Source organism: Epinephelus moara, chromosome 8 (assembly GCF_006386435.1).
Source record: "Epinephelus moara isolate mb chromosome 8, YSFRI_EMoa_1.0, whole genome shotgun sequence".
In the NCBI taxonomy this organism is placed as follows: Eukaryota; Metazoa; Chordata; class Actinopteri; order Perciformes; family Serranidae; genus Epinephelus; species Epinephelus moara.
The window spans coordinates 12,856,216-12,869,781 of NC_065513.1; the positions used below are offsets into that span (position 1 = coordinate 12,856,216).

At 42.4% G+C, this 13,566-nt stretch overlaps 1 protein-coding gene across 4 annotated transcripts in view; it reads right to left on the bottom strand.

Annotated features, from left to right (window-relative positions):
• Positions 1 to 13,566, bottom strand: part of ncor2 (nuclear receptor corepressor 2) — a 109,451-nt gene that overhangs the window by 34,659 nt on the left and 61,226 nt on the right. For 3 of the 4 annotated variants that reach the window (XM_050052244.1, XM_050052246.1, XM_050052243.1), the window contains exons 9-17: positions 12,179 to 12,245; positions 10,817 to 10,989; positions 10,487 to 10,580; positions 10,020 to 10,109; positions 8,023 to 8,201; positions 7,177 to 7,231; positions 6,984 to 7,082; positions 4,110 to 4,246; positions 1,209 to 1,369 (exon numbers count right to left, since the gene is read on the bottom strand). In XM_050052244.1, coding sequence (XP_049908201.1) covers positions 1,209 to 1,369; positions 4,110 to 4,246; positions 6,984 to 7,082; positions 7,177 to 7,231; positions 8,023 to 8,201; positions 10,020 to 10,109; positions 10,487 to 10,580; positions 10,817 to 10,989; positions 12,179 to 12,245 — 1,055 coding nt within the window. The remainder of the gene's footprint in view (positions 1 to 1,208; positions 1,370 to 4,109; positions 4,247 to 6,983; positions 7,083 to 7,176; positions 7,232 to 8,022; positions 8,202 to 10,019; positions 10,110 to 10,486; positions 10,581 to 10,816; positions 10,990 to 12,178; positions 12,246 to 13,566) is intronic. The other variant, XM_050052247.1, reaches the window with a different exon arrangement.

Here is a 13,566-nt window from a genome sequence, read left to right on the forward strand (position 1 = left end):
TTAGAGGAGGCGGGAGGAGGGGGTGGAGTGGGCAGTTGTCACAAAGTCAGTTAGGGAGTGACTGACAAGAGGAAAGGAAGGAGAGAGAGAAATTAGAGAAGAAAAAAGAATAAGAGGGTGGGGGGCAGGGTAGCTTGTACTGCTTGCCAGTGAGGCACTGCAGCGTGGGTCGCTAGGGACTGTTTGTTTTAGATGGAGGAAGCAGGAAATCCAAGGAGAGAAGTCAGTTAATGATTATAGACATAACAACTGGCTTCTTTCCCTGCACAGCTCATAAGCCAGGGCCGACCCTGGCCCTGCCTGGCAGACAGCAGAGCGGGAGCCTGTGCCTCTGTGTCCTCTATATGGACCTGTGAAGGGCACAGTGGGCCAGCTAGCACTGCTGCCAGCAGGGGAACAAACAGTGGTGGAAGGGAGCTGCTGATGAGAGCCCCTACAGCCCGAGTCACCTGGGGATTCCCTGTGACTAAACCTGTGCTGCAGGAGCAACTGCAGCATACACACACAACTGCTGAAACATCAAAAATCCCCGATAGCCTGCAGCAAGAGTGTTAGTGTGTGCACGGCTGACTTACCATCTGCGAGGAAACAAAGAGCTAAGTGGGGGGGACACTGCTGACACACTGAATATTTTGCACTTAAATAATACTTTTGTCTTTCAAACAGATGGGATTTAAACTACACATCTCATGCAGGGACGTTTTTTTTTCACTGTTTTGATTTCTTATTCTGCCATTTATGAGTGTCACTTAGGCAAAAAGTAGGGAGTGCAAGACTGAATGTGAATAAGGGAAAACAAAAGAACAACAGTGCACTCTTGTGGTGTGGGACAGGAGGCCACAACTAGATCAAAGGTGACAAAGTCAATCCTGCGTAAATACCTTAGCTGTTGTTTACTGGCTTCCGACAGGTGTAAAATAATTCTGCACTATATTATTGCTTTTAGCTATTTGACATTTTGATCTTTTACACAAAGTTAGAAATCACGAGTTTCCTTATATGAAGTATGAAATAAAGTTTCTTGTCATGTCTGTGAATTTATCAGGTATATTAGAACAATTTATTGAGATTTGACCCATAAGTGATTTCATATCTCCAATTACAGTATGCGATGTGTCTTAAGGTGCATGCTTAATTTATTTGAATGTTAAAGTAACACTGGACAGTGAAGCAAATTGGCACTAATTTGCGGTGCAGTTGAGACTGACCAAGCTCATTGTTGAGTGGCGGCGTGGTGGTCTCCTCCACTTCACTGGTCATCGAGCGGGTGATGCGGCCCTTGCGGCGCCCCTGGCTGTTGGCTGTGCGTCGACCCTTGAAAGCCACAGCGGGCTCTTTGTCCTCTGCATCTTCTCCAGAGGTGTCGTCCCTGTGTTTGAGAAATGTCAACATGGTCAGCAAGAGAAGCACCGGATGTTTGAAGGTGTACGTGCAATGGGTCACTGATAAGAGGAGTGAAGGCCCTATATACAGCCCCCAAATATTTGGGCAGCATTGCAGGACAGTGGTAAAAATAATTTAGACAAGAAAGCAGTGATTTTATTGCCAGAGAACTGCTTAAAATCAGACTAATGCTATGAGCCCCTAACCAAGCAAGAATATAAGATGTGTTGTAATACAGGCGATGTACAAAATCACTGCGGAAGATGCCAAGTGTCTGCTCATGACTACAGATCACTGACTGCAGAGACAAATATTACTGATGGACAATATTCTAACATGTGAAAATGGCCATAATTCCTGAACTGGTGTAAATGTACACACCATCAAATTGCAAAGTTAACACTTGTGACTTTCATTTCAAACCCAAAGGGCTATGGTACAGAGCTAGCAACATAAAATGTGCCTCTGCAATAGTACTTGCAGTACTTTCAAACTCCTGAAATATATCATGTTTGTTTAGTATGTGTGCAAGAAAACACGTTTCTGAGACACAAATACGGGCCATCATGGTATTCAGTCAGTCCCGAAAATTCAGTTCCAATGTATGACCATCACCATCAGTCACGACTCTCAAAACTGTAAACCTCCAAATCTCTCGCTATTAAACATAACTTAAGAGTAAACCACCGTGGCAAACGAAGGGCAGGAAGCACTATCTGTTAGTTTTTGCACTACGCTTCACAGAATATTAAAAAAAAACAAAAAATAAAATAAAAAATATATAGATTAAGTCATATTGAACATACTGAACATGGACTGTTGTGTTACAGCATAAGCTAGAGGTGAGTAAATTCTGAGATGAATTCCATTTGATATTTCGTGAAAACCCTCTGAAATTCGGTGATCCTAAAGGTTCCCCTTTTCACAACAGGATATCAATCGTAAACAGATAATAAATATTGAACATGCTTAACATTTACGATTTGAAATCAGTTTGGCCGGGACTGACGTCTGACCAGACTAAGGGATGTAAAAAACACACTTTCCACAGCTCACGTCACAGGAAAATCGGCTTGATTCTTGTGTAGTGTGTAGCTGGCATTATGAGGTAATTTGGCCTTGTTTGCTCTAAATTTATATGCACTAAACACACCAGTCATGTTTTTGTCTTAATGAACCCTCGACTCCTGGCATTTGCTCCTGGTGTTCTTCACCACTGTTTGGGAAAGAAGAAATAACTGGAGTAACAGGGGAACCAGCATTAAAAGTGACATATATTCTTTTTAAATAAGTTCTGTGGTGGATCATATTTATGCCAATGTAAAGAGTAGTTCATGTGGATTTTGATAGGTAACTAATAAATATCTAAACAGAACTTTAAAGAACAGAATTTGGTATGTCAGTAGGTGGTGAAATGAGTGTTTTGGCACCCCCCACTCACCAGGCCAAAGCAGTCACACTGCACTGCAATGACTTTAGTGTCACAAACCTGGGCACAGATATGTTTGCCTACATGGGGACAGGTGACTAGAAATTGCTTCAGACTGAAACACAAACTAGAAAGACCAAATGTGAACGTGTATACAGACTGCTTTTTCTTTCTTTTTTTCCAAGATAATTTATCGAATGTCAGCACAATGGCATGCCAGGAGACAGCCACTGAGTTTGAACCCACTGCACCTCCATTCATCTTCCCCCTGCACCATTAATCTTGCTGAGGGGAGCCGGTGGCACTCTAAATATAGGCGAGCCAGCTGTGCCAGGGACAGGCAGGCAGCAGGGTGTGCTGGGAGTCACGGAGTCCCCCGGCCTCGCCTCTGAGAGAGGAGGCAGCAGGCAATGCTTCATCATCATCTTCTAGTCCGACACAACTGGTAATAAAAATGAACTGCTATTACTTGAACCTACTGTAGCGTCAGCTGACATCATTATATAGTGTACGAAGACAGACATAGACTGTCAAATTCATCGATTAATTCTCAGGCACAAGAAAGCAGTGGTATTCCATCTGTTGTTTTTGAATCCTTTGCTGGCACTGTGCCTGAAAACACCCCCTTCTTCACCGCTGCACCCACCCGGCCACCCACATTCATACACACACACACACACACACACACACACACACACACACACACATGCCTCCATACACACTGACATTTCAAATTTACAGCTAGGTTAATCATACCACTTATTTCCCCCACCAAAAAAAAATCCTAGACTAACAAAATAAGCACAGAATTTTAAAAATGACACTTGGAATCCTACTGGGAAGGGGAGAAGCATAAACAGGAAAACAGCTGTTTTAATAGGGAGAACGAATAGATGCTTGAATTTGCCGTAGGTGGAAAGTCTGGAGGTGAGGGAGTGAGAGCTCAAGGGTTACAGAATGATTTGATTTCCAGATTCGCTCCCCCTAGCCAAAACTTACTCCTACTCCATTTGCTGAAGCCTGACCTGGAACAATTCTAAAATTGTGTGATGGAGAATTTGGGAAAGTGAGAAGATTGCTGCAGCTGTGCAGGTTCAGGCTCATGCAATGTGGTGGAAATGTTTTCACTCGGCTGGATCTTTTCCTCTCGCTCTGTCAGCATGCTTTTCTAATGATTCAGTGAGTTAAATCAGCCTTGCAGCGCACATTGTTTAGACTTAGAAAATTCAAAAAGTGTTTGGTGCAAATGAGATGACTCGGACATGGAGGGTTTAGTCAGTATTAAAAAGTGACTCACTTCATTCCATCCTCCTTGTCTTCGGCTTCATTTTTTTCTTCATCCCTCTCTCCCTCCTTCTCTTTCTCCTCCTTCTCCTTGTCTTCCTGGCTGCCCCGCTGCACTTGTTGCTGCTGTTGCTGCTGCTGCTGGCCGTGCTGTGACAAGAGAGCCAGAAACAACAAGGCGCAAGATGATTCAAGGTAAGTGGACACACAGACTCACCAACAAACACCCTGACCTCTCCTGTATACCATCCATCGCAGACTATTTAATAAAGACAGACGACATGACGACTCCAGAAAAGTGAAGCCAAAACATCTCAATCACCCCCTGGTGGCTGGCTGCTGTGTAGGTCATAAACCCCTCCTTCTCCATGTTAGCGAATGGGACAAGCTATAAGGGGTGGGGGTGACGTTATGATTGACAGCTGTGTGGGCCAATCAGTGTACTCATGATCAATGGCACTGCTTGCAATTGGTCAGTGTATGGATGGGAACTTAAGATTGTGAGGATCAAGGTTCCAGCTCCAAATGATGGCACCTGCACAAGATGGCTGCGGCTGTATTGGGGATATTCTGGCCCCATTTTTGTGCAGTGGGAGGAAATGCAGGCATATTGTCCATTCACAAACGTGAAAAATGGAATTATCACCTGAAACAATTTACATAGTATTTCAGTTTTGTTCACTGTTGAAAATGACACTTTCACTTGAGCAGATTCCTCCAATATTTCTGTGTAATTACAAGCCACAATATCACGAACATTTACTGCCTGTTTGCAAACAGTGAGCGAAGCGGCACTTCCTGTCACACATCTGACATCTAAGACATTATTCAGACAAATGCACTCTTGGCACACAGCTGCAGACAGCATGATGTCTAGCTGTTTTTGTTTTTTTTGATGAGATAACACAACAAACCACAGCATGGTGTTTGCAGAAACATGAAACATTTCTTATCTTTGACATTTCAGAGACTTTGTTCCACTTACTTCAAGTCGAGAATAGTTGCTAACCTAAAAAGAAATCCTATTCATTTTCTGCATAGACAAAACAAAACAGGATACGAAAGTTCCGAAATATGCTCTTTAAGCACCCAGAACCACTTCCTTACCAATTTCCTGTCTGTCTGGGCTTTTAGGGTTAGAGTTCAGATTAGTACAGACATGTAGTCTGACCAAAGAAACCTTAAACACTGCTTAATATTGACCAAGCAGACATACTTAAACTGGTTGGAACTTCTACTCCATTTGATGTATTTGCATTTGCTGCCTTTGGGCTAATGCTCATCCAAATAAAATAAACTTTTGTTGATCTCTTCACTACGTATCTGCACTAAAAAAAGACACATTACATGTGGCTCCTGGCAAGGGAACATAAAAAGGAGCAAGAGCCAGCGAATGAAAGGGGGGAGAAACCATGAAAAAGAGGGAGAGCAGAGCAAGATGGCAGGGAGAGGAGCAAGATCAAAATGCACCTTTGATTCACATAAGCTGCCTTCATCTCCATTTTCAAAATATCACTAATACCCTCTCCCTCCCTTTGAAATTAGTTCAGACAGAAAACAAATAAAAGCCATAATTCAATTGGATGTGATGGTCAGCCAGCCTCATGTTCTGCTCGGACAGTTTTTCATTTCCCCAGACACATCAACGGCCTACTAATTTCCATCAACCCTAACTATAGAGATCTGTTAGCACTGCGTCTAAATCTGCCCGGAGCTGATCCAAGGGCAGCCCTGCAGAAAGTGTAGTTAAAGAAGACAACAGAGCAGCCCCTCCAGTACAGCACTGTGAGGGGGAAAAGGCTCAGTAAGGCTGGAAACACATTAACATTTGCATTAAGCTATTACTTATCCCCTCCATCTCTCCTTTACTCAAACATAATCTCTATTAGCATTTGCAGGCATCCTGACATATAGCACTGCACTTTCTGTTCCTCCTCAGTAGCTACCTCCCCCTGTGACTGCAAGCTATTAGTGCTAGCTGCTACTCAAGAGATGTGGAGCAAACCGCCACGTAATGAGCAGAGGTTTCCTCAGGAAAGATGAGGAGACACCGTCCTCGTGCCCACAGGAAAAGGTCGCCGGTAAATTAATGTGCCATTTCCTTAGCGCCCGCCACCATGAAGTTCAACAGCTAGCACCTGATCTGAGGCTAATAACTGGGAGCTCATTAGCAACAGAAATGACCTGTGTTTAAAAAAAACTGTTGGTATGGAAATAGTGCCGACATGATGGGGTTGAGAAAATTGTGGCACTTGATCAGCACAACTGTGTGACCTTCTGCGTTTTTCTGAACTCTTCATCAAGGGAGTTCTGTGGCTTAGATTACCTCAGTGTTTGGTAAAGACGTCACTACGGCTCCTGCAAATAGGGCTCATTTTACCCAATACAATGCCCCATTTTCAGTAGTTTTCAAAGAGTTTAAATTCGATTGCATGCTGTTTTTGCACACCAGATACCCCACGTTCATCTCCATCATATGTTTTGCAAAGCGCCCTGTGCATCAAAATTCAAAACACATTCAGCTCCACATAGAAAAAAATGTCTCTGCTGTCCAACCGGATAAAATCAAAGGCAAGTCTCTTTTAAGTTATATCCACTGTACATGAGATTAATAAGGGAAAAGTTAGTAGCGGTGCCAAACTTGTTTGACAACAGAGAATGGCATCAGGCCTGGAGTGTAATGACTGAAATGGTAAACAAGTTTTGTGCCAACTAGCAAATGGTATTAGTTAGCTAAGTGACTGCAGATGACATCCTGGTTGCCTAGCAATAGCAAAGGGAGACTTCTTAAAAAAGATGCAGTGATGCCCCTCAGATTTTCAGGCTAACAAAGCTTGTTGTGCTTGTTGTATATTTTTTAAACTATAAGCTTGACAGGTGAAAATACCTGGCTTCTTCCTCTGCGTCTGTAGTTCCTCCGCACTATGTTCTTGTAATTTTCATTCTTTTTGGTCAGGTAGTAGAACAGCACACACTCTGCCACCGTCTGAAAAATGAACGTAATGTTTTGTTTAACAATCATTTACCGAGAAGACTGTATCACTCAGAAAAACACCCCAAATGAGAAAATGATTCAATACCTTTCTCTCCAGAAAAGACGCTATCAGACCAAAGTTTTTGGGGTGCTGGATGAACCTGTGGGAGCAGAACAAAGAGACTCTAGCAACCTGCTAACAGAATGACTCAATATTACTGGCAGTTGCTGAGGAGATCCAAACGAAGCAGATCAGTAGATCATTGACTGAGGAGGTGACTGCAGAGCTGACGCAGAAAACAAAAAATCAAAATTAAGATTTAGTTTACTTAAAACTAAAATCTATGGACGCTATTGCATTAATCCTATATCAAAAAATCTTAGCATATCTGAAATTACACTAGACAATCAATGGTAATCAAATATCTTACTCTATATTTTGGATCAAAGTTATTAGAAACAGAAAATGGAGCTCTTCCTTTTGCATGTGGGCAGACTTTTAAGTCACTGACTTCTCTGTGTGGGTTTGATCTGATTCGGCAGCTTGAAACGCCTCCTCTCATTTCTCACGAAAGGGGAAGATTCACTTCCTTACCAACAACTTGCTGACCCTTTATCGGTCACACATATTTCACAGGGAAAAGAAGACATACTTCATCGTGTTGCTTAAAATGAAGCTCCAAAGCTCTTTGGCTACAAAATGAGAATGGAGCAGGAAGATAGTATGGGAAATCGTAAAAATCTGAATTGTACAGAGCTGAGTGTGGGGAGCCATATTTTGTATACTAGCTCCAAAATGCCAAAGCCAAAATGTTACAATTTTTAGGTGCATATTTGGCTTACCAAACCCAATCTAACTGTTAGAATATGAAGATAAAATTACATTTTTTTTCTACTCAAACAAAAAGAAATTTTGTCTGTCACCATGAACTTACTGAAGTGTTGTACTTACTTCTCTCTGAAAGTGTCCTTCTCCTGCTCGCTCCACATGTTCATAACCTGCCGGTCCTTGTACACCTTCATGGGGTCATCCATCAATCCATTCATGTTGATGAACTTGATGCGTTGCTGCTCAGCGTCAAACAGCATGGGAGGGATGACCGCTAGCTGACGCATTTGCTTCTCAGTGTTCTGACGTACACAAATGCCACACACAAGACACACACAGAAACCAACATCCTGGAGTGAGTGGGTTGGCCTCGAAAGGGAAACTGACAGCATATTGCTTATATTGACATGCACTATATGAAATCTGTCCTGCGTTGAAGCGTTTAGGAGCCTTAGCTCAGTAGGATAAGGCATATTCCATCTCAAATGTAAACTCCCCTAAAACCTGTCACCTTCTTGTCACTCTTCAATGTACAATCTAGAAAATACCTTTAAGTAGAGATAAAGTCTGAGGTTAGAGGAGGAGGGTAGTGAGCAAAAGGCGCTGTGCTATCTTGAGAAGGTAGAAAAGCATTTCTTGAGTGTGACAGGACAACACAATTGGACACATTGCTCAGCTTAATGGGAGCAGGCTGACATGAGAGGAACAAATCTAATGTGTGACTAGAGGTTATCACAGCAATATCTCCTCAGAGCATGGTCCTCCACTACTTATCTATAACACTGACACCTAACAAAACTTCTTATGAAAATAAAATTGAATATATACTGTAGTGTTGTTTTTTAAATATCTTAACCATGTACGTGGCCAAGTGGTAATTTTGACAGCCTAAATAGTATGAATTTGAGAGGTATGTTTAAAGTCAAGTCAAGCCAATTTTATTTATATAATTTGTCTCAGTAGGCTTGAAAAATTGCCAATCCTGCCGCTACTAAATGGTTTGATCTTCTATCCCATGCTGACGTTTATCATTCTCTGCCTCAAAATTTGGCTTCATCATAGAACCATTACATAGTGCACAGTGAGTACACGGACAATTACTACTGTGGCACCAACAGCTGACGCTGTGTGTTGACTGCGCATGTTATAACTGGAGGAAAGAGAAACGTTGGGAAGACTGTTAAAAAAGAGACAGGCAATAAAAACCACCGGAGACTATCAAAGTTTTTGGGAGCATTTCAATTGAAAGCAGCTGTGCTGCTGTGCTTGCCGCTGGGCTGTGGTGGCCTTAAAGGGCTAGTATTTAGCTTTGGCTAGCCGTACTAGCTTAGCTACCACAGATATTCCAGTGGCATACCATAGCATCTGTATAACAGCTGTATTATATGCCAATATTGAGTGGCATATGTCTCTGAAACAAACTATGTCACAGTGATTTAAGAAAGCTTGAGTCACATTCCTGCAGGCTATGTTTTTATGATGTTGTTTCTATTATGTTCCTGTTATTACAATGTTCATATATATGATCTTTATTACTTTGTACTGCAAGTGACGGTAATTAATATTCATAAATATTGCTGTAAAATTTAATTTATATATACCTACACATTTTTGGATAAGGAAACCAAAAACTGCTAATTGGCCTACTTAATTTTTCTTAATTACCTATTTACATGCTTTACGGTACTCTTACACAATTATCTGATTAAGCATTAAAAAAATCAATAAAATGCTCAATTATTAAATCATTTTTGCCCTAATAACTAAAATATGGGCACGTTTATACTTACAGGTCATACAAATAAAGTGAGTGAACTTCTTTTGTTTTGTTTTCAAATATTAAGTTCCCTTCTTCAAACTAATACCTCTTTTCCACCATATTAGGGTCTGGGTCTTCTTCGTTTAGGATTTTTGGAACCTTGGTGCTATCTAGTGAGCCAGCCTGTGTTTCCACCAGTTTTGAGCAGAACCATTGTAATCAAGGATGTGTTATCAACTGAGTTCGCTGCACAATGCACAATGGAAGTAAACAGTAGTAGCAAAATGGCAGACTGCATTGATAACCTGCAAGCTCTGATAACAGTTATTTGTTTTTATCCAAAAAACAAGTATGGACCAACTTTTATTGGGATCACTGCATGCTCTTCTTTTCCCCGACAATTTCCCACTTGACCTCTCCACTGTTGCTTTCTCCATCCTCTCCTTCCTACCTATAGAGTATGACACGCCCACTAATGTCAGCACAGTTCACACTATAGGTTGTTAAAAACCTGCTGTTTTTGGGTCCAAAGAGAGAACCAACTCTTTGGGTTCTGAAACAATTAATTTTTGGTCCAAATGCTCTGAACAGTTCAACATTAGGTGTAGGGACCAGAATGGACCCCGTTCCATGTTGGTGGAAACGGGGTATAAGAAACTCATTCCTGGTACCAGTGCCAACCTTGACGTATGACACTCAACAAATCAGACAACTACATGTCTGACCACCATAACAATTCAAACTTCAAGAAAGTGACAGTGTAAATACACCCCAAATGTGCTGAAAAGGAATCGTGAGGTGCAAACCATCTTTAACAAAGGAGCTTACCTCGTGCTCTGATATTCCATCAATGATCTCGGAGACCTCATGTTCACTGCGAGCTGCAGACGAGGTCAGCCCACCTCCTCTCTGCCCGACACGGCTACAAAAGGAAAAACACAAAAGACCTGTCACTCAAAAATACCCACATATTACTGTAACTGAGCCACCTACACCGCACAGTGAAACAAATCTACAGAAATCCTTTATAATGAGAGCAGTAACCAGGTAACAAATCAAAGTGATTAATTCAGCTCCTGAAATTAAGTGCCTTTTACTCTGTTGAACAATCGTAGATTGCCTGTTGGGAAGGGGGGCGGGGGGGTCTTGTGCTCTCACCTCTGCATACGCTCCTGCAGCTCTCTCTGCTTGCGGATCTCTGGGAACTGTTTCTCGTAGTACTCCCGCACCTTGCTCTCCTTGGCTCGGCGCCGCGGGTTGTTTTCAATGCGCTCCACCTTTTTCTCCCAGGCTTCCATCAGCTGGTCATAGCGCTGACAAAACTTCTGTTCCTAAAGCACCACAGAAATATGAAGATCTCAGTCCACGGCAGATCTGCTTAAATATCAACACTATCTCTTTCTGCCTTTCCTTTGATCTCAAGACACAAAACTAATGGACCATTACATCTGAGGAAGTACAAGTACAGAGCACTTAACAGTTACTGATAAAGCAAGACATCCCACAATGCGCAGTGATATTTTAGGCTGCCTGAACATTGAAAGTAATTCAGTAATCCTCCTGAACTCTCTGTCTGTGTGTCTGTTGTGTCCCACCATGAACCTCTACATGTTCAGAGGGGGGTAGAGTGATATGTTGGTATTCTATGGGGAGTCTGGCCTTGAGCCACGACTGTGGCAGACGACAGCCCACCGTTTTCCCAGCTTCCTCACAGGCAGGCTGTAAAGCAGACCATTAAACCTGGTGGAGACACGACCCTCAGTAGGCTCATAAACCACAAGGTGATGTCTCCCCACACTCTGCCCACGAGGAGCTACCTCCCCCGCTTTGACACAACACAAGAGATGACTGGACACTCGCCCACGACTCAGACTTTGATACAGGTGCTGCATTTGAGCGGTTCTTTTTGGCCTCACATAAACTTGCAATAGATAAAAAAGCAGAGCTGTGAACAGTTATTGCTGGCACTATCTGTGAGGTTGGAAGCAGTTTTAAAAAAAAAAAAAAAAAAAAAAATTTTTGATTCATATTTCCTACTTGTGGATAGATGCAAATTTCATAGTAAAACTGTGGACTTGATTTGCAACAACGATTTTCTGTCAAGCCAGTAGATTTTAAGATGTCCGCTTGGCTCTAACATGAGAGCTCACCCCATTGATCTCTGCTTTATTTATAGTCATGCTCTTTGGCTCAGCCTCCCTCAATCACTGGCAGGCAAGAGCACAGACTAACCCTGTACAATGCTCATTATAAGAGCTTGGCTGACAGTGAATTCAACAGATCTAGGGTTTTTCTTTCAGATGACCGTGTGAGAGAATTTTTTTTTTGTTTTTCAAAAGCAATCGCTTCCCCAGGGCACCCTAAGAGTACAGACAGCAGATCATGCCCAGAGCTCTATTCCTCTTTGGTATGCCTAAAATGGCCACTCACTTCGAGGAGCAGCTGGCCCAGTTTCACACTAGTCATCCGTCATGGGCTGAGTCCCAGCAGAGAGTCAAAAATGTGGAGTTCTCTACTTACCCACTGCTTACGAGCATGATTTCTCCTCTTGAAGTACAAGATGAGCTTCTTCCTCATCGCCTGGTTTCTATGAGGGTTAAAGAAAGGGAGGCATGGAGAAAACAGAGGGACAGAAGCAAAAGGACAAGGTAAGAAGGTAAGAAAACACTTATTTCAGACAGTGCTTGGGCTTTCATCACATTTGTCACATAATAAATGTTAGTATATGATGTTTTCCAGATCCTTGGGTACACATTTTCTACCCTCTGCACTTTCTCCGCCTCACTTCTTTACCCAATAAACAAACAAAAATCACACTCACACACAGGCACACAAACAATGCCTGTCCTTGTATGCCACCGCTCGATAAACTCAAACTAGCTTCTGGGTGGAAAGGACAGCGAGGTGAGCCAAACTTATAAAACTTGTCTGGGCTGGAACAGCCAGCCACAGTGCTTCAAATAAAGGTCAGGGCCAGTAATCTCCTTAGGCAGCCACTCAGTTTGTCTCTTTCTTTGCTGCAAGACAGAATTTTATTCCTGACACTTAATCTGTCAGTTGTAAGGTCACGTTCCCTACTGATTAATGTAATCTTATTCTACATTAGTCACTTCAACTGAGCCGCGGGGTCCTTCGGGTCACAGGCAAGGACAGAAGGCAAGGAAGTAGGCTACTGGTGGTTTATGAATTTTGTGAAAATGGGGAGATAGCATGATAACATTTAGGGGTCTAAAGGGATAAACACACAGGGTGACCTATTCTCCATTTCCCAAACATGTTATCTGCAATATCAAACCCAAGTTAAATCTAAACAGCCTTAACCCCCAACCTACATAAACACTCCCACACAAACAAACAGACACATACTGAGCCAAGCCATTGCAGCAGAGAAGACAAATACTGCCAAGTCCAGCTAGATACTGTCGATATCCACACTTACCCTGGCATGTTATGGGTGAGAACTAACTCGGTATGGCAAAAACAGGACTGATAGATTAAGCCCTTTTAAGACAAAGATGGCATTGTCCTCTGGACACCAGATGGCAAAGGGGAAGATTAGTACAGTTGAACCCCTCCGAAAGGTTTCCTTTGTCCTGCTCTAAGCCTGTGCCACTTCTGAGATATCAGAGAACACTGTAATTTGGCACAATACCTCCAAAACATGATGGCTGAAAGATTCATTATACACACACTTGTGCCAGATGTTCCCCAGTAAAAGCATACTGGGCAAAATATATTTAACTTAATAGTTTGATTTTTGCTTTCATAGTAGTCTGAATAAACAAAGGATACTGGCAAATGTATCATCAGTTGAGTGGTGGAGGCAGTGTGTGCAGGAGATGAACTAGGATGGGGACTCAGATGCTGAGCACTCCAGAGATATTGGTACTCATCTATCCCAGCAGGGA